We start from the raw sequence: 19752 nt of genomic DNA, 5'->3' as shown, positions 1-19752 counted from the left end.
AATAAGGCTTTTTGTGCACTTAACAATTAAAAATTCCAGTGCAAGTTACTGTGAGGTTGTTTTGAACCCAGACAATTGTCTTATGCCTGAGTTCCTCCTTCAGTTTTAATTGGATGTTTTCCACTTGTTGCTAGTGCAGTTATGCCTTTTAGAGGGATAAAGGCATTCAGCAAGGGAGCTGGCAATAGTTTGCATTACAAGACATGTAACTGTTGTTTCTGTCTTCCTTGTAGTCCGCTGATGATAATTACACAGAAGATCACAACACTTGCGTGCCAGTTACATGATGGTAAGAAAAGGAATCACTTCCCACGTCCTGAAGACAGCTTTTTTATTCCTGCGCATGCATGAGTTTCAGAGCAGATGAATGTAGTTCAGCAAGTTGCTCCAAATGAAGAAGAAAAATCTTTTGTGGAGGAAAATGAGAAACATCAAGTTTCGATCAGTTCTCCAAGATCAAACTGTCTTTGCAGTAATGAAGACAACTGTTTTCCCCTTTGGGTGTTCTACTTCCTTGAGGCCCAATTCGAATTTTAGCTAGTACCAGTATCGGCTGTTTAGATGCCACAGTGCAGCTCCATTACATTCTTTGAAGCTTTTCTTGATTCTCAGAAATCAAGAGTTGTGTCTGACACATAGGTTCAGTCATTAATGTTAATGTAGCAAAAATATGCTATCACTGATATATTCAGTGATAATATAATACATGAGTTGGGAGAGGTGGAATTCAATAGCTTTTCGCCAGTGCAGGGAGAAGCACAGTTGCAAGCAAAATAACATTGTCTCCAGTCTTGTGCTGTGCTGTGACAAAGGGCACTATTATTTCCCAATAAAATGCCTGTGTCTAGTACAGTGAAAAGGCTAGAAATGTCAGTTGCCATCAGTACTGTTATTGCTCCTATGTACTGACGTTGCTGTGTGAATTTCTGATGGTCTGAGGCCTGTTGCATTATAAGCTTTGGGTCACTAAATAAGTCGCCTGCTTATATAGAGTTGTTCTGATCTAGGATTTAGGTGATGGCCACACCACAGACTTCAGGGTCTGGCATTGTTCTCAAGCCAAGCTTACGCAAGTGAGTCTGATGCTTTTAGCTGGCTGTAACGGGTGCAGCTTGGAGCCTGGCTAATTGACCTTGTCATTGACGTTCATGTTGCTGGGGCTTCTCCGCTGTTGTTATTTAAGCTAGCCAGCTTGGGTATCGCTGCAAGCCACAGTGGCGTGCAGCCTAATGCACACCTGGAGTATTGAAGGTGAACGAACAGACAGAAAGGAAAAGATGTCAGCAAAGGCAGGAGCATTTTAAGCAAACCAGAAATCCTGCAGGTTACTGAGGGTGGAAAAAGCTCATTGCATTGTGAATGTTCATATATGGAGCAGTTGGTCAAACAGGCAGCTTGCAGTTCAAGCATTAGTGACAAATCTCTATTTGTAAAAATTTAACACAGCTGCCCATAAATGGAAACAGACAAACAAAATATCCAGCCCTTTAAGTAATTAAGTGCTTAATTGTTTCCCTGGAACTCACGCCCTCCCAGTATTTACAAACTGAAATAGCAGAGAGAGAATGGAAATGAGTAGCTTATCAGCAGTCTTTTTAAGAAATGGGTCTTGTATGTGTGTATTGGTATTAATGGCCAGTAAGTTTATAACAGTAAGTTTATAACAGGATGAGTCACAGCACTTGATGTTGAGCATGCATACACACACCTTCACAAGATCAGGGGCTTGGCATTGATTAACACTTAATCAACTCACCACTGTGGTGAGTTGTTCTGCTGAAGCCAGTGGGATTCCTCACAGTGTGCACAGCTAAAGCTTCAGTGTGAAGGCTTTGAGGTATTTGCTATGAGCAACATCTGTTTACACACTGGCCATCATACAAGATTTTTCCATATCTTTCTGGGACAGCGAGTCTGTGGTCTACCTCTGGCCCCAAAGGTCTCGTGCACTCAACAGGAGATCGCCCTTCCAGTCTGGACCTTGCACCATTCCAGACTGTTACTGATGTGTGTGTTTAGGCTTGCTCCAACAGCAGGCAGCCAGGCTACTCGTTTGCACCAGCGGAGCTTCTGTTTCCCGAGACCCCACGTCTCTTCCACTGCCCGCTCCTCCTGCTGTGAAATGCTCCATTTCTCACCAAGGAGCCAGCAGGATGCTTGGGCTTAAATGAGCCAGCAGCTTCTGGGAACAGACATTTTTCCAGCCCAGGACTGTTAGCACAGGCTGCTGGGGGTCACTGATGGGTGGTGGCATTGCGAGTTGCATTGTGTGTGAGGGAATGCTGTGGCTGCTCTTCCTGAAAGTGTAGCAAGGGTGAGAAGGAGGGAAGGAGGGAAGGAACTGGGTGAAGACATAGGGTAGAACAAAAATATACTTGACCTAGAAGTTAAAACTTGAGCTGTGTTACAACTGCCTGTTACAAAGAAATCTTGAAACTTATGGCTTTAGAAAATTATATGTGGGATGCAAACATAAGGTTTTGGGCATAGCTTTCACTGTCTGGCTTTCAGAAAGATCTAATGTGGCTTTTCTTTCTCTCTAGGAATAGGGCGACAAGCTGAGGAACTCACTGCTGAGCAAAATCGGCTTGCAGTAAAGTAAGAATTTAATTCCCCTAGCGATTTGTTGTTAAATTCATCCAAAGAAGTTTAGGGTTTGGGTTGGTTTTTGGTTGGTGGGTTTTTTGGCTTTGTTTGTATGGTTGGTTTTTTGTTTGGTTTTTTGTTGTGTTTTTTTTTTTTTCTCCTTTGCGATGTCAGGACCAACTTAGTGGCCTGAACATGAAAATGTTCCCTGCTTCCTCCCAGTCCATGGTAAGCCAAAAGGCCTACCTGCTTCTTCTACTTGCTTGAGCAGTTTTGATTTTGTAATGCTGCTGTCAGTGCCCTCCTTACACATACATAGCTTCTCTGCTGTATTCTTTATTTCTTCAGTCCAGGACTTCTGCCTTTATCACTCTGTGCTGCTCAAGAAAGCACTGAAGTACTTGGCAACATCACATTTACTTAAATATATACTTCACATGCAACAAAACTAGTCTTTGCTGAATCAACTCTTCTATATTCAGGCTAAGACTGTACTATGTGGACTTGGCTGTTGTCTTCATCCTGTGATACATTATTTTTTCAAGTAGAATACTCTTCCTCTGTCAGCAGACCACTGTGGAGTAACAATCCATTTTGGTTTGACTCTGACGCTTCAAGTACTGCTTCTGTTTGTCATAATTTTTGGGCACTGAAATTTTAATTTTCTTATCTCCATCCATAATGTTAATACCCTTAGTCCTTCATGTTATGTGACTAGTCTTCTCATTTTTCAGAAGGAGATGGCATGTTGATCCTATATTTGAGTGCCTTTTTTTTTTCTATTTTGTCACTCAATACAAGTGCAGGATACAGGTGATTTTTTTATTTTTTTTTTTTTTTTAGAAGAATTAGTGTTACAGAATTAGTCTTAGAAACATAACTGCTTTTCATGGTGAAGTGTTTGTTTAAGGCCAAGGAAATTATTTCCTTCATTTTCAAGGCAGAAGATCCAGCCATCAGAAAATCTGCTTGTGACCTTCTAAAAGTAAAAAGGGAGTAATTTCTTGAAAAGCAAAAATCCTGTAGGGAGACTTGTGTAACTATTGCCAACGCCCATAGCTTTGTGTCTATTTTTAAAGCTCACAGCATAATGTTTAATGGCACTAGGCCCTTGTGACCATATGATTAATTCTAGTCAAATTCTCACCAAACAAGTTTTTTCTTTCTTTTTTCTTGTACTGTAGATGATCTCATAATAGAAAAGTACATGCCAATAGCTCAAGTGTCAGTGGCAGACAAGTCATAACTGAAGAGTTTTAAATCTCCTTTGGTAATACAGCCTTTTGTCTTCCCTCTTGTTCTTGGTCTGTTTTTGTTTCGCACTCATCCTCTGTACATTCCTTCGTGCATTGCTCATGTCTCTCCACCCACCCATGTTCAGAATCTAAGTTGAAACTAATGACTTTTTTTTAATTGTACTGTAGAGCTCAGAAGCCCAAATCATGGACCTGATTTTGCAGAACACAAAGATGAGCCTTGCCCCAAATTTTGCTGCATCTTTCTGTGAAAGTATTTCACCAGAGGACATATCATTCAGGCACTAACTTTTACAATAACTAGCAGGGGGAATGCAGAAAAGCCTGGCTAAGCCTACTGTTTATTCAAACTAATTTTGCTTCAGAATAAAAGTAGACAACAGGAAATGTTTAACTGTTGCTTAGTTTTTCTGCTAGAAATGTATGTTTTGGTCTGAAAGAATTTTAAGTAGGTTTTGGTTTATGCATGTTCATCTGTGTCTTGGACAGGAAAGTCTCGAAACACTGTGCCTTAGTTTCTGGTCTCATCTGGAGCCTCCTCCTTTACTTGGATGGTGACTGTTAGCACATTTGCTGAGAGCACTGTGTATCACAGTGCAGAACTGGTGTTTTCTGCCACATAAGTAAAGCAAGCCCAACAACTTAAAAACTAGCAGTGAGAGACCTGTCCATCTTTCTTTTCCATCCTATTGATCTGTGGCAAGGACAGTGGATCTTCATTTTACATCTAATGTAAAGGAGCTTGTGGGATGTGCACTTGCAAAACGGAAGTAACAAACATGATGGATTCTCTTTGACTTTCATCTTCAGCTGTCTTTTGATTTATGTTTTTTTTTTCTTCTTAGTTCCTTTTCCTGTTCATGATGCAATACAGGCAATTACTTCCTTTATTTGCACAGTAGGGCAGAGTGCCTCTTCATCCTCTTCCTCTGTCTCACATCACACTTCACATTTTTCAAAAGACTAAACTGAAAGGTGGGTGAGAGCTCCTCTCAGGCCTGAGAGTCCTGGTCTTCAATGCTCCCTGCCCTGTGGTTTTCATAGCAAGGCAAGGTACATTGCACCGTGTGGTGAAACCAGTGTTACTCAGCTTGTGGTTTGCCAGCTGTTACTGGTCCCTGACATACTGGACAGATGTCCAGAACCATTTAACAACTTCTCACTCCTGGTACTGCTGGCCTGTTCAAAATGCACAAGTCAATTTGTTTGAGAATGGATATTTAAATTTATGATTGCTTTAAACTAAAATTTTTCTAGTAATAAGATTACAACTTTTCAGATCAGTAGCGTTCGTTCACCTGTAGCTTAAGCATTTCCACATTACCCTTGTTTTGACTGCCATCTGCCAGACATCACCAGGATATAGAATCATTGAATCATTAAGGCTGGAAAGACCATCAAGTCCAACTGTCAACCCAACATCACTATGCCCACTAAACCACATCCCAAAGTGCCACACTACACATTTTTTTAACACTTCCAGGGGTGTTTACCACCACTTTCCTGGGCAGCCTGTTCCAATGCTTGGCCACTCTTTCAGTAAAGAAATATTTCCTAATATCCAATCTAACCTTCCCCTGGTACAACTTGAGGCCATTTCCCCTTGTCCTATTGCTGGTTACTAGGGTGGATATAAGAGAGGCTGTTCTTCATCTTCTCCAAAACAGATCTAGTGAGCTTTCAGCTGGAGGGAGGGTGGTAGGAGAGAGCTGGGAACTGAGGCAGACACAACAACAAAAAGCATTTGTGAAAGCCTTTGCTGTGTTTTACCTTGTTTTGGTTTTGTTTGTTTGTTTTTTGTTGTGTGTGGATGATTTTCACAGGATAAGACCTTCTTTACTGGAGTATTTAAGCTATCTCCTCAATTTTATGAGCATCATAGCTGGGCCTTGCAGCAATTACAAGGATTATATAGCCTTCATTGAAGGGAGGCATGTGCATATGAAGCTGTTAGAAGTGAACTGGAAACAGAAGGGTTATGACAGACTTCCTGATCCTTCTCCAACAGTAAGTTTTAAAATGACAAAGATTTATTGCAGAGGGCAGGGGAGTAGAACTTTGTGCATGAGTCTCACAATTAAAATCTAAGAAGAAAGAATCAATTTTTGGATTATCTTCCCAGTAAACGTTACAGTGAAGTTTTCTGTGAAGTGCCTGCTGTTTTTATCTCAGGGTCAGGGGTGGATGGTGTAGTGTCTTCCTCTTAAATTCCCTAAAAGCATTTGGCTTGCAAAATGGGACACTGGTTAATGAGTGTCCTTTCTGCAGTGATGGGAACGGTCTGCAGGTTCTGACAATGATGAGTTGCAGTTCAGCTCCAAAGAGAAGAGGAAATGTCAGGGGAAAAAAAAAAAGTCAAACTTCACCTGTAGTGCAGGATATGTTAGAAGTACATGAATCATGGCTAATAAGAAACTGTAGCTTGACCAGGTGCTTTGCAAGAGAATCTTATACTTTAAGATGACTTGGAGGTCATTTTTCACATCCAATTAACTCTAATTTTATTTTATATTTATTCTAATGTTACTTAAGACCTTCTTATAAAATTACCTTCTTGTAAGGCAGGATAACATAGCATGAGAACCAGATTCCTCTCTCGTACCTTACAGCAATACTGAATGCGTAGCTTCAGTACTAGCATGTGTAGCAGGATTGAGTGAGATTGAGTATGTACCTGTACATACTTGATTCCAGTTGCACATGTTTGTATTTCTGTTGACTTCAGTGGTGTTACTTCTGACTTACATTGTGTTATGTGTTGTGTTAGATGCAAATCAGCAGTGAATATTAAAATTTGCATTGTAGCCATTTAAAGATAATCGTACATTAATTTATTCCTGAAGATGAAGAATATATAAAAAGAGTACTTGGGATCAGAAAATGCATTGTTTCAATAGAATATTGAACTTTTATTAGTCTTTTGAGAGCATGAGTCCATTTTTACATGGTACCCAAGTGCCAGATTTACTTTTTTAATTATGACTATATGAAGGAAAGTTTACTCCTGATGTGTATTTGAAATCGAGCTTCTGACTACTGACATGATTGTCAATAATATTAGTCTATAGAAACATATATAGTAAAGAAACAGTATATAGTAATGAACAGTATGGTGTAGCAGATACCCTATATCATGGGATATTCATGCTCTATAAGATGCACACTTTTTGGACCATTATTTTTAGCAAGACTTCTGGATGGTAGCTGTGCAATAAGACCTGCTATTGTACTGAATACCGATGCTTTTGGCTTCCAATAGGAATCCAGTCTTTAGTTCCTGGAGATGACAGTCCATATAGGGACTTGACATAGTAGTGTTTGGGGTTTTTTTTGTTTGTTTCCTTTCTTATTTCAGGACCTTCACTAACTGATGTAAGAGTCTCTTGTGAAGTTCATCACCAATTTTGACTTCTAATTGTCTTTTGTACCTATCTGTAGGTAGCTCAGTAAAACAAATTGAACCAAAGCTTTGGCTGTGGCCTTTTCCTTGTTACCTCTTCTAAATTAATTATTATCTATTTTGATACAGCTAACTATTGGTTCTTGAACCAGAATGTTTTTGTATGTCATGAGTACTGCCTTTTTTTTCCTCTTAAGCAAATATTTCTAATGAATGTTTTATCATGTTTGTGCTTTTTAGGGAGCAGTGATGTACAAGCTGTGTATCACATTAGTATCTCTCATTTTATTCTTGACACTTACCAAGAACTTTCCTATGGCATATATTATTGATGATGAGTTTCTTGATAAAACACCCTTCTTGTCAAGACTTGGTTACCTGTATGTTGTAACACAGGCAGCAAAACCAAAGTATTACTTTGCATGGACTTTAGGTAAGTCTGGCTATATCACTTATTTTTGTAAGTTACAAATAAGCTCATAAATGGAGAGGGGGAGTCTGTAGCATTGTGGGGAAACAAAAATAAATTAGTCCCTATACCTGTAGTTCCCGTGGAAGATGCGCACATAGTCTTGTAGGCTGTGGACCCCACTGAAGTGGGGAGATGTCAAAAGTTTTGAAAAACGTGCATAAAATCTCCTCTACCTTGTCCGACATCCCTTGTCTCTGGAACCAAATCTGCTTTTCAGCCTTTTGTCAGTAAAGTCAATGTAACAATTTCCTCTTACTTAAAACTTTTGTAATTGTACTAAAATAACTTTTACAGCAATTCTTAGGAAAAAAGGTTTGCCTCCTCTAAACCTTAAGTTTTATACTTTATTCATAATTTGTGACTTATGTCAGTGGGATTGGGATGTTAAAACTGGTCATTCTGGCTCAGGCTTTACAAGTATGTTATAATGCAGACAAACCTCTCTCTTCCTATGGGACATCTTTAGCACATGCATCTGTGTTGGAGAGCTGTAGTGCTTATTGTGGGGCTGAAGTTTGGCTTTGTCTCTAAGGCACAGTGTGATCTTGGACACATGTTAGTTTTGAGTGGTCAAGAGAAAGGATTGGAGAAACATAGGTATGGTGGGTTACGAAGGAGGTGATGGGAAGGACCGAAGAATCTCTGAAAGAAAAAGGGGAAGAGAAGGAAGAGGGCTTATTATAGAGAGAATCAAATACCTTTTATTTGGAGCCACTTAGACTGGTGGTCCAAATAATCTTTCTGTATTTTACCTTCTTACTTTTAGAAGGCACCTTTCTCATCTGTGTGAGGACACAAACCCTTCAAGGCCAGGCTGAAAATTGAGAGACTGATTTTTTTTTTTTTTTTTCGCTTGTATGACAAGACTTTGTGTGTAGGGGAGAGGCAGAAAGCCCAGCCAGCAATGCATACACCTGAAACGGAGAAGAGTGACATTGAGATGGGATAGAAGGAGCGAGAGGTACTCGTTGCCAGGCTGTGATTAAACTGCTGGGGATAAAACTGACAGATCGAGGGAAGACAGCCAGGACTGGCATGTGTGGGATAGGATAAAGCTTTAGGATAAAGAACTGCTTGCTCAGAAACTTATTTTAGTGGGAACCAATGTGAAATTGTTGCCTCCATTTTTTTGCAGAGCTATAGTTTAACTAAAAGTCCATTATCAAAGAGAGAAACTGAACTTGGATTTGTGACGTGACTAAGCTGTAGAGGCTGTAGAAGTACTTTACGAATTAGGGGTTTCAGGAAAGGCGTGCATTGCATACTGGAGGCTGAGGCCTCTATTATTCGCATTGCAAATCCAGGCAGTGGAACAGCAAATGCTTTATCCTTTTGCAGTTTAGCTCCCAGTGGCATGGCTCAGGACATTTTAAAAGTGCCTGCTGAAGCGGCCGATAAGCACTTCCCGTCCTCTGAAAAGGACAGTGATGCTATTGTGCAAGTGCCACACTGCTGAATTCCTCCAGATCCATGGAAAGACAGAAAATTCATCTTCTCGCTGCATTAGCAATAGTCATGGGAACGTGGCTGCAAAATTAACTCTGAGCTGTCGATGAAACCAGTTCGGGACTGAGTGCCAGGATCCAAGGAGCTGTGAAAGTGATACCCCAGAGCTGTGCAAGTCAGCAGGGAAACCCCTCCTGGGCTTTGTGAAGGCTGGGGCTTTGCGAGCAATCCGAGGGTGAACAATTGTGATTCTTCTGCACTTCACACCTTGCTCAGCAGGAGAGCCGCTCAGGACATGGGAGGCTGACAGGACTGCTCTACTACTACGACCCTGGATTTCTGATTTCTTGCTTTTGACAAAGAAACACTAAGCTGTCCCTGCCACCTTTGGAGCAAGGAGGAGCAAATCCAGGATTCTCCCTGCTCTGGGGTGACAGTTACATGCAGCTCCAGTCTCTGAGATTGGACAGCATCCTATGGGCCAAGTTCAGGCAGGGTTGTTGTTTGGGTTTTGGTTTGGGTTTTGGCTTGGTTTTTTTAGCAGGGAGAGAATTAAAAATTTGGAGATCTTTCTTTCCATCAGTAAGAACTAGCTTCTTTACTAAAGTGGAAAATATAATTGGAAGTGTCAGGTGAGAGAAGGTTGCTTGTTTATTTATTGTTGGTCTTGTTGCTTTTCCCTAGTTTTGCGCTTCAGGACTTTTCCATGAGATTGCGTTTGTACTCGTAGCATTTACAAAGCAAAATCAATTTTCATTCTTGGGAAAATAAATGCTGACTTTTTTTTAAAGTATAACTTAACCAGGCTTGTATTTTAGAAATTATCTAGAAGAGAAAACCTTACCTGTATTTTTGCTTTCCTTTTTCTTCCAATAAATCCTCAGTGTTGGCTGCACCTAGTGATCCAGAGATAATGAATCCCTTCTGTTTTCTTAGTACTTCAAGAGAGCATTTCTGGTAGGAGTGCTTTAAAAGCAGAGCCTTGAGACCCAGTGATGAAGTGGCTTCCAGGCCAGGCTGAGAGGAAAGGTAGCTGACCAGCACCCTGGGAAAGAGCAAGAGTGCAGCATGTGAAATGCCTACCATTACTCTAGCTTTTATTTGCACTTGAGTAGTTAAGTCTCCAATTGAAGTTGCTCTATATATGATTTGTAGACATGGTGAGGTATTTTAGTAAGGCACCGAGCAATAGGATTAACAAAAGCCTTTGTCTGTGGCAGTATGAATGAAAGTCTTAATTAAAACAACTGTGTTGGAACTCTTAATAGGAATGGTAAACATGTCTCTGAGACACGACAGTTTTTCTGAATTCTGGAAAATGCTGTGATATCCAGGTGCCTTTTTGAGCAAAATGCTCATTCATTTTATGGCAACACTTGTACATCTCTCTCAGATGGATAATAAAGGCAAAATCATGGGAAATGTGGTTTCTGTCCATTGTTGTTCAATTTTATTATTTTATTTTTTTTCTGCCCAAGGCGTAGCTAGTAGTTCCTCTTGAGGAAATGACTCATGTGTTGCCTTGTAGAAATGCCCTTTGCCCAGAAGAAGCTTCTCTTTGATGGAGAGGATGCTAATTGCTACAAAGCTGACCTGAATGTGTATTTGGTGTTGTACTCACTTGTAAGAAAACGTGGCTTCTCCAGCGTTTGATTTGTCCTGTTTTGCTTTGACATTGCAGCAGATGCAGTCAACAATGCAGCTGGTTATGGATTCAGTGGAGTTGATGAGAGGGGCACTTTCCACTGGGACCTGTTGTCCAATTTAAATATCTGGAACATTGAGGTGAGTTAAAGAAGTGTCTGCATTGGCATAATTATAGAGAAATGGGCATGATAATGGGGAGAAGTTTTGCTGGAAGGAAAACTAAGTCCATGCACCAGGCTGCTCCTCTTTAACATGGAGAGGTTTTGTATTTTATCTGTTGGGCAGGTAAAAAGCATCTGTCACACAGCCTTCATCACCCTCTGTATTCAGGTTGCATTTCTAAATAGTTTATAGAGGGCTAATAAATGATTAATCAGATGTTTAATAAATGAGCAGTCAATTACCATAGATTGCAGCTGAGTTCAGTGGGTCAATAAATTGCTCGCAGCTATGATTCTCCACCATCTGTGGTGTATTCTGTTTAGTTACTTATAACAGTCTTACACTTCTGCAACCCAGTTGAGATGGGTGGTGGTAGTGATAGAGGCCACCATGAGTAGGCATTGTGCAGACATTTGCAAGGGCTGGGTCTCTCCACATGCCTGGAGGGCCTTTTGGACATGGAGAAAAGCAAGGGTCGGAGAGGGGACAGGTATAAACTGAGCAACCTAAACATAGAGCCACATAGAGCTTAGCTGGCTGCTGACCTGGAGCTCCATCCAGCAAACCATGCTGTTTCTCAAAACATCTGTCACACGTATTTCTTGTGATTGCAGTATATTTTTAACATCTATTAATCTTTTGGAAGCTATTTGTTTGTTTCTCTAAGGCAAAAGATGGCCAGTGTAATCTGTTTGCCCCAAAGAATATTTTGTGAATGCCAGTGGGAAGTGAAAATGTTTGTGTCTGAAGGCTTCTTTTCTTTAGAAATAGGAGGAGCTTCCCCCTGTAATTCTGTAGTTATGATTTTAAAAGGAAAAGCAGATGAAAATAAGTTGACTGCTTTATTGCTGAATGATCTGTGACTAAGAGAATGCACTTTAATAGCTCTTCTCAGAAATGAAAGAGCCCCTGTAATTCTTATTGAGAGATGTCCAAACTGGAAGTATCATTATACATTCTCTGTTTCTCAACATACTTTCTCTGTTTTATTTTTAATTTGTTTTGTTTTGGTTTTTTTTCCCCCTTAATTAGTCCTCAGTGTACATCTCTCTTTAAGTGGTACAGAATACACAGCCCAGAGATGCTTTGTACTCCTAGATTATGCCAGTAGCCTAGATACAAATCTGAGATCTTGAATCCACATCTGATTCATTTCTGAGGCAGGAGATGATTCCTACCTGGAATGGGATGAGGCAGTTTCTGCTTAAAGGAGGAAAATGATATGCAGGCAATGCTCTTTAGTCAAGCAAACTAAGGAGACAGGAGCCTTTGCTTCTCTCTACCAACTGAACTGTAGACCCCCTCAAAACCTTTTTTCCTTGCTGGTCACAGGGGGAATAGAGATCAGGGTGGAGAAATTATTTCCAAGAGCATAAAAAAGAGTGCTCTGCATTGGTTTGATCATGTGTACAATGAGAAAAGAGTCTACAGAGACTTTGAGTAAGCCTTGAACTGTCACTTTATGCACCAACAAGAGTTAAATTCCAAGAGCTGAAGTTTAAGTGTGATTGTACAGTGCGTTTTCAGTAGATACAGCCACCTGCATATGTAAAAGTCCTTAAGAGCTGGGAACAAGAGTGCTATATGTGACTAAGAAATGACCTGATCTGTAGTAAAAATAAGCACATGGCAGGAGTTGTGAAGGCTTTAAAATGTGATGGGTGCTAAAGGCATGTGAGGGACTTGAAAGCCTTGGCAGCATGCGTATTTTGATAGCCAAATGATACTCTCTTGGTAATGTAACAGGGGAACTTAAAGAAGGCCAAAAGAGGGTGACAGTATTAGTTGGAAGAGAAATTATATTTTTCTTGGCATCTCTTGGTGCAGTAATGCAATTAAAATATGGCAGTACTGCATTGGGAATTGCTAATCATTTTAACTCTCTAAACAGAGAGGATGAAGTCCTGGCCTTCAGGATTCTGTGTGCAAGTGCAAAAATGTCTGCATTTCCCCCTTGGAAACTTTTGCCTTTAATCCATCTTTTCAGTGTGCCCTTCCCTTCAGCTAATATGGGAAAATAATGTGGTGTCACTGAATCATGTCCCTGCTTGGTGAGGAGATCCTCGGAGATTTCTGTCTGCAGGCGAGGAAGAATGGGGAGCAGGGATGAGGAACCACCAGAGGTGAAATTGACCAGGATTAGGGGAACTGATGCTGAACAGAGTCCAGCAGTCCCCTAAGGCTGGGAGGATGGTGCTTTCAGGAGGTATGGGTGGTTCTCCCAGGACTAGAGTCCACTCTGGTTTCTCAAGTTGGGCAGTGCGCTGAGAATTGGCTTCTAAATTTAGTCCTAAAATTTTTTGTCTGTCTTTGCAGTCTTCCCCCTTCCTTCTCTAAATAATTATCCATTTGTTTTAGTTTTCATAACACTTTGTTTTAATAGCACTCTCGAAGTCCAGACCGCATAATGGGTGACAAGATATCTCTTCCAAAAATGAAGCTGTTTATGAACTGAAGGGAAGGCCAAGCATTTAAAACAAGAAAGCTTTTCAGATTTCCCATAATTTGAAAAATAGCCAAACATTGTATTTAATTTTACAAAACAAAGTGAGATTTTACAGCAAGTGCCAAGTGTTGGCAGTGAGCAATCAGCCTAGTTAATGTCCCTCCCAAAACATTTGTGTAACGATGGACTGTGGCACAGTCTTCACAACTTTTAGCTACTAGAATGTGTATTTTCCATGTATCTCCTCTCTAATTTAAAATGCAAGTATTATTATGCAGGTTTCTATGCTAACATTTCATGTCAACTTTTTTCTTAGACTGCGACAAGTTTTAAAATGTACATTGAGAACTGGAACATTCAGACAGCTGCCTGGCTAAAACGGTAAGAGTCATGAAACAGTAATGTGCTTGTGAGACTCAAAACCTCTAGATGGCCTGGAAAAACACTGGCTGGTGAATCTCATAAATGTATAGCCTCTTGTTCTTGCTTTGTTTCCTGTGTCTGTAACAGTTGGTGGAATACAAGGGTATTTGGTGCTGTAAAGTTTTATTGCTGCAAGTGTAAGATGCCCACATTTTATATATGAGCCGCAAAGCCATAAATGAACTGTTCAGATATTCCATAATAAAAAGTAATAGCATTTTGATGGCATCTATTAGACTGCTGTTTGCCTCCATTATTCTTGCTATACTGTTTCACTTTGCTATGTAATGTTTCTCATGCTTCTACCAGAGGTGAGCCTCACTGTATTGCTGTGATCCAGTTCAGCTAGAAATGGAGAGAAGTCAGAATCTTCAGAGCACCAGTGTAGTCTGGTTTGGAGTTACCAGAAGATGCTTGCCAGGGATTCCCAGTTTAGGATATGGAGAAGAGACTTCTCATAGCACTGAGAGGATATGATTTTAACCCGTGACTGTTAAGGCACATAGAAATACTAACCTAAGTCCAAATTTTGTAGATTGAACTGTATCTTGTTACACTTTTTGGCATAGCTGAAGCTCAGTGCACAGTCAGCGTGGTATCTGAGATGCAGGCACAGATTTATTGTACTTATCACAAATATTTTTGTTGGTAAATATATATACCTTAAAAGTCAATGTCTACTACTTTTCATGAGTCAAATGATGTTCCTGGTAAGGAGTACATTATCTTGACTCAGTTTTTTGGAACAGAGCATTTCAGTTAAACTTCAGATAGCTAAATAGACCGGTCGATGTGTTCTTGAACTGGTATCATTCGTTTGCATCTTCGGAGTAAGATTTTGGCCTGCTAAAGTTAGCAGAAATTCCCTGTTTTGCAATAGCTTATGGCACTCCCTGTTGTTCCCAGCATCTGCCGGTTAACGGCACCTAAAAATACCTCTGTTCACCAGTGAAGGGTGGGGTCATGTATCTGTCCTTTGACTTGCTCTTGATCTGCCATCATAGTTTTGAAGGGTAGTGTGCGATGCCAGATAGAGATATAAAGGTGAATGAAGTCTTGCCTGCCTTTTTCCTCATTGTTTATTTAAATGCTATGAGCACTGGGAATATTTGTCCAGACACTCTTTGGATACTCAGTGCATAAATGCAAGCTTCCTCTTTCCATCTAACTCTCCTTCTAAATCATAGAACCATAGAATGGTTTGGGTTGAAAGGGACCTTAAAGATCATCTAGTCCAACCCCCCACGTGAAGGGACAGTGCCTCATGCCCTGGTCTGTAACAGAGGGAAGATAAAACTGTTACGAAAACAGAATAAGACCTTAAAAAGAGAGAAGGATTTGAAGTGTAGTGTCCATTGCTCAGTTGTATTCAGTCTCTTGTTTCATTTTTGTTTTTTGCAGTGTCTGCTATGACAGAGCTCCCTGGTACCCTACGGCTTTAACGTTTATCTTGTCGGCCCTGTGGCATGGTATCTATCCTGGATATTATTTTACGTTTCTCACTGGAATCCTTATCACGCTCGCAGCCAGAGCAGTATGTACCTTTTGCTGTTCTCTTCTAAGGCCCATGCTAGATACTATCCAGCTGTCAACTGCAGGGACCACCCTGATGCAGTCAAGCAGCTTGTCCCTGCTGTGAGCCTTCTTTCATGCCTTAGCAGACTTGATGTTGACTGAAGCTTTGTTCTGTATTAATGGTAATTACCAAATACCTCCAGCAGTTATAACCAGCACCAGTTCTGCATGTGCTGCAGTGCTGTCGCTGGCTGTCAGAGGAAATGTTGCTTGTGGGTGTACAATTGGCAGTGCCACTGGCTATGTCTGTGCAGTCAGATCAGCTTGGGACGCAAGGTCATGTTGGAGTCCAGACTTCTGCTAGGTCACGTTACTTATATGCTGTTGATAAATTTATCACTGCTGATCTTTCAGACTGAACCAGCCAGTTGTGCAGGGCCGGGAGGTACCACCATTGTCTTACAGAGTTTCACTATGGATAAATAACCAGGTCAATTTGAAAGTGATCAGTATTACCACCTATGGCTGGAGCAGGTTGGTGAACATGTGGTCTTAACATGTGCTTTGCGTCTCATTTATAAGGATTTCATAGATGCGAAGCTAAACCAAAATCTCTAGGGAATAGCACATGCTTGCAGGTATAAACATGTATTTGTACATTTAAAATAACTTTGTTTCACTGTTGATAGCCAGTAATAAGTCGAAACCAGAAGGGAGGAAGAACAAATCATAACGGCTCTCCTCACCAAAGATATTGTGTCATATACCCAGCATGAGAGACTCCGTGATTATGACAGAGGAAACTGGGGGGCACTTCTCTGTTTGCTGCTAGTCGACTGTGGAATCTTGGATATGCCAGTCTATTGACTGACTAACACTTCTATCTTCCTACTCTCAATGCTTTCCAACTGTTATAGAAACTTTTCTGTAATATTAATGCTGATGATAAGTGGAGAGTCATACGCTGCAATGTGTCTGTGTAACTTTCCCTCAGAAATGCATTGGTATAATTTTCTGTTTACTTTTTCCCTGACCTGCAGATAAGAAACAATTGCAGACATTACTTCCTCTCGTCAGTGCCTCTCAAGATAGGCTATGACGTTGTTACCTGGGTTGTCACTCAACTGACCGTGAGCTATACTGTCGCGCCATTTGTTATGCTGGCTGTTGAGCCCACGATTAAGTTTTACAAGTAAGTTCTCTCCTCTTGACTATTATTCTTCAGACTGACACAGGCTTTTGTTAAATAACCCAAACCATGCTGAAAAGCTGTTGGCATTTCATCAAATTTTAAAGGAGTTCGAACAGGATGTTTAATAATGTGTAAGGGGTGATTTTTGCACTCTTGTACCTTAATGAGATGATAATAATAATAATGCCAAGGCAGAGCACTTCACTCAATCTTTCTGTGGCCTTATGTGACTTTTGACTTATTCAGTTTCCTTTTTTGAAACAGTCAAGTCTCAACCATTTAATAATGGCCAAGGCTGGAGAGGTTAAGGATAACGTGCACTGGCAGTAGAAAGGACTCGTTGAGGAAAGACCAGTTTTCCAGCTGCTGAATGCATGAACTAGGAGATGCAACTGGTCAGCAGGAGATAAGGAGGGTGCCTGGCAGAGCATTACTTCTTGAATTGAATATGCTTTTCTTTTTGAATACTTCTAGTGGAAGTGAATACTTCCCTTGGTTCCAGACTATATTGGATATACTCTAATAAAAATAATTTGAAATTGAGGAAATAATTTGAAAAGGGAGACTGACAATATTTCTTTAGTGTTCTTTCATTCTACAGCCAACTGTCAACATAGAATAACAGATTTTTGTTGAGAAGAAAGTCAATTCCCTCCTCTTATATAAAAGATAAAAAACTGGTAGTCAAGATAGCTGCTGTCAGTAAGTCAGTTTGAAGGGGGTTGAATTTCAACATTTTCTGTTCCTGTTTCTTAAAACATTTTATTTCAACACAGAAAGGCTACCATATAAAAATTACTCTGAATCCTTTTTAGTTTCGGTAAGATGCTTTCCCAAGTGCCTTGTTAACATCTAATTGTTCTGCGTTTCAAGACAAAAGTAGCAAACAGCAATCGGAACAAAAAAGGAGAGAAAAGACTAATATATTCAACTAGTTTATAAACTTTCCATGAATGAAGTTGATTCCTTTTGCCCTACAAAAGACCATTCCATGTAGTAAATAATAATGTCATTCTATGAGATGACATTACTAACATGAAAACTACAGACATAAATATGTATAAGGAACTTGTTAGCACTGTACCATCATCCATGAAGGCAGAAACGTTACTTTTACCAAAATTTGAACAAAGAAAATTACTTTCCACCCTCGCCACAAGTTGGGTCATCACCTTAATATTTTTTTGCACTAGCGACTTTGAACACGGTTAACACGCTTAGAGACTTAGGAAAATTGTAGGCCTTTGGACAAGGGCGTGGCTTTTTGGAGCACTGGACACCTAGCCGTCTACAAGGATATTAAGAACTATGGTAAGAAGTGTAAATGAGACCATAGAAAGATGCATCTCTGTGGTTAAGAGCTGGACCATACTACTCCCAAACATCATCCTCCCCAAGCTGCCAGAGCCTTATGTAATTGCATTAAGTATTTTTAAATTTTGGTTCAATCTTGTGTATACCAAATTATTTAAAATCAAAGTATGTGGTATTTAATAGGATATCAAATAAAGATATCTCTGTGTAGTTGTCTTCAAAAACACACCAATTCTGTAAATATTACTACCTGACCTTAAAAAGTTAAGTTAAAAGTTGAGTGTTTTGATTTATTTCATATCTCAGCACTTGGAATTAATTTTTCTTCTTTCTGTTACTTTTTTTTAAAAAACTTTTACAGGTTTTATGTCCTAAGCATAAAGGATATTTCATCATAACATAGACTTGTATACTCTAACATCAAACAGAGATGGGCTGAATAGGTCTAGTGTAGAATTACATGAGTTTATCTGAGCTGTCAGACTTTGGATTCTGGAGTTTGCTGATTGATTCCTTGCCTTATTAACATCCATGGCAACATTTTCATCAATGCTAGTGGATACCACATGTATAGGCTTTGTGAGATTCAAGGTTGTATTTAGCATTTTCTAGGTCAGGGTCATACTTTCTGCATTCATCCCTTAGCGCTAAATTCTGTGTCGACTTACTGCACATGAGCTTGCACATTTCATGTTATTACCAACAAAAATGTAATAGTGTCTTTCTGTTTTTGTTCCCAGGTCTATGTATTTTCACATGCACATTCTATGCATCCTGGTGTTGCTCGTGTTACCGACCAGACCTCAAGCCCACTCCATAAGAAAATCTCAGAATCAGGCCATACAGAACTCTGTTAAAAGCAAAGACAAATGATGCTTCCAAAGAAAATTACTAACTTTGGGAAATCAAACTATCATATTGGAAACAAACAAAGAAGAAGACAAAAAAAAGGGTGAGATGAGGGTCAAAGTACAAGACAAGTGGCATTTCTATTGGTCATCTTAAGATCTTACTGGACAGGGCAGAAAAGAGCCTGAATGACTGTATTTCAGATTACTCCAGTTAGCAGAGACTTTACAGGCAACATTGACAGGCTCATGGGGCATTTTGATTTTTTTAATAAATATTTTTATGAAGTGTTTTTATATATTTAAACTTTTTCACACAGAGAGGCATTTTTGCTCTTTTACAAAAATACACAATTATTAATCATTAATCCTGTCATTAAAGGGATGGGAAGCAGCTGGTAAAGAGCTGGTAAAGACCAGCTGCCTGATAGCCTGGTGCTGTGGGCAGCTGGCAGGAGAAGCTTTTCATTTCTTGGGTATGGAGAGAGATGGTGCAAGTACAAGACGATGGACATGGGGTTGCTCAAGGTGCTGGTGTTGACTTCTGCCCTGGCAAGGAGAAGAGGGAGCAGGACTTTCCCTTGTCAATAGCCAAAGCAGGGACTGCAGCCTGAGCTCGGCAACAAGGGTATTTCACATCCTTCATTGTGACACCTGCTGGTAATGAGGGCAAGACAAGTCCCTTGGGAGTAGGGGTCTGAGAGCACTGGCAACTGGCTATGTAGAAGTCTGAAGCCAAGTAAAAGTGGAACAAAAAAAAACCCCCATCCTTTAGAGTAAAAGATGGGACATAGACCCTATGATCTGTAGAGTTGTGCTTCTCTAATGATGCAGCTGGTGTTCATTCCTACATCAGCCTTACTTTGCAGTTTTAGAGTGATGCAGCACTTCCATTCCATCAGAATTCCATCAGAATTCCATCAGTTATTCCATCAGAATAACTGAGGAACTATGCAGGCTTCATGTTTTAAAGCTTGCAGTTATGGGTTAACTCTGAAAAAGGTTTGTAATGGATCAGACTACTACTCAAAAGCATTCCATCTTG

At 40.1% G+C, this 19752-nt stretch overlaps 1 protein-coding gene across 1 annotated transcript in view; it reads left to right on the top strand.

The window, feature by feature from the left end:
* Positions 1 to 18732, top strand: part of MBOAT1 (membrane bound O-acyltransferase domain containing 1) — a gene marked incomplete at its 5' end in the record, with an annotated part of 32741 nt that extends 14009 nt beyond the window's left edge. The window contains 9 exons of the mRNA XM_010194807.1: positions 234 to 289; positions 2544 to 2598; positions 5666 to 5849; positions 7483 to 7675; positions 10842 to 10945; positions 13732 to 13796; positions 15240 to 15372; positions 16394 to 16545; positions 18600 to 18732. Coding sequence (XP_010193109.1) covers positions 234 to 289; positions 2544 to 2598; positions 5666 to 5849; positions 7483 to 7675; positions 10842 to 10945; positions 13732 to 13796; positions 15240 to 15372; positions 16394 to 16545; positions 18600 to 18732 — 1075 coding nt within the window. The remainder of the gene's footprint in view (positions 1 to 233; positions 290 to 2543; positions 2599 to 5665; positions 5850 to 7482; positions 7676 to 10841; positions 10946 to 13731; positions 13797 to 15239; positions 15373 to 16393; positions 16546 to 18599) is intronic.
* Between the last annotated feature and the right edge of the window lie 1020 nt (positions 18733 to 19752).

This window comes from Mesitornis unicolor, unplaced genomic scaffold, assembly GCF_000695765.1.
Source record: "Mesitornis unicolor isolate BGI_N332 unplaced genomic scaffold, ASM69576v1 scaffold15571, whole genome shotgun sequence".
In the NCBI taxonomy this organism is placed as follows: domain Eukaryota; kingdom Metazoa; phylum Chordata; class Aves; order Mesitornithiformes; family Mesitornithidae; genus Mesitornis; species Mesitornis unicolor.
This window is presented reverse-complemented; position numbering and strand designations above follow the sequence as displayed.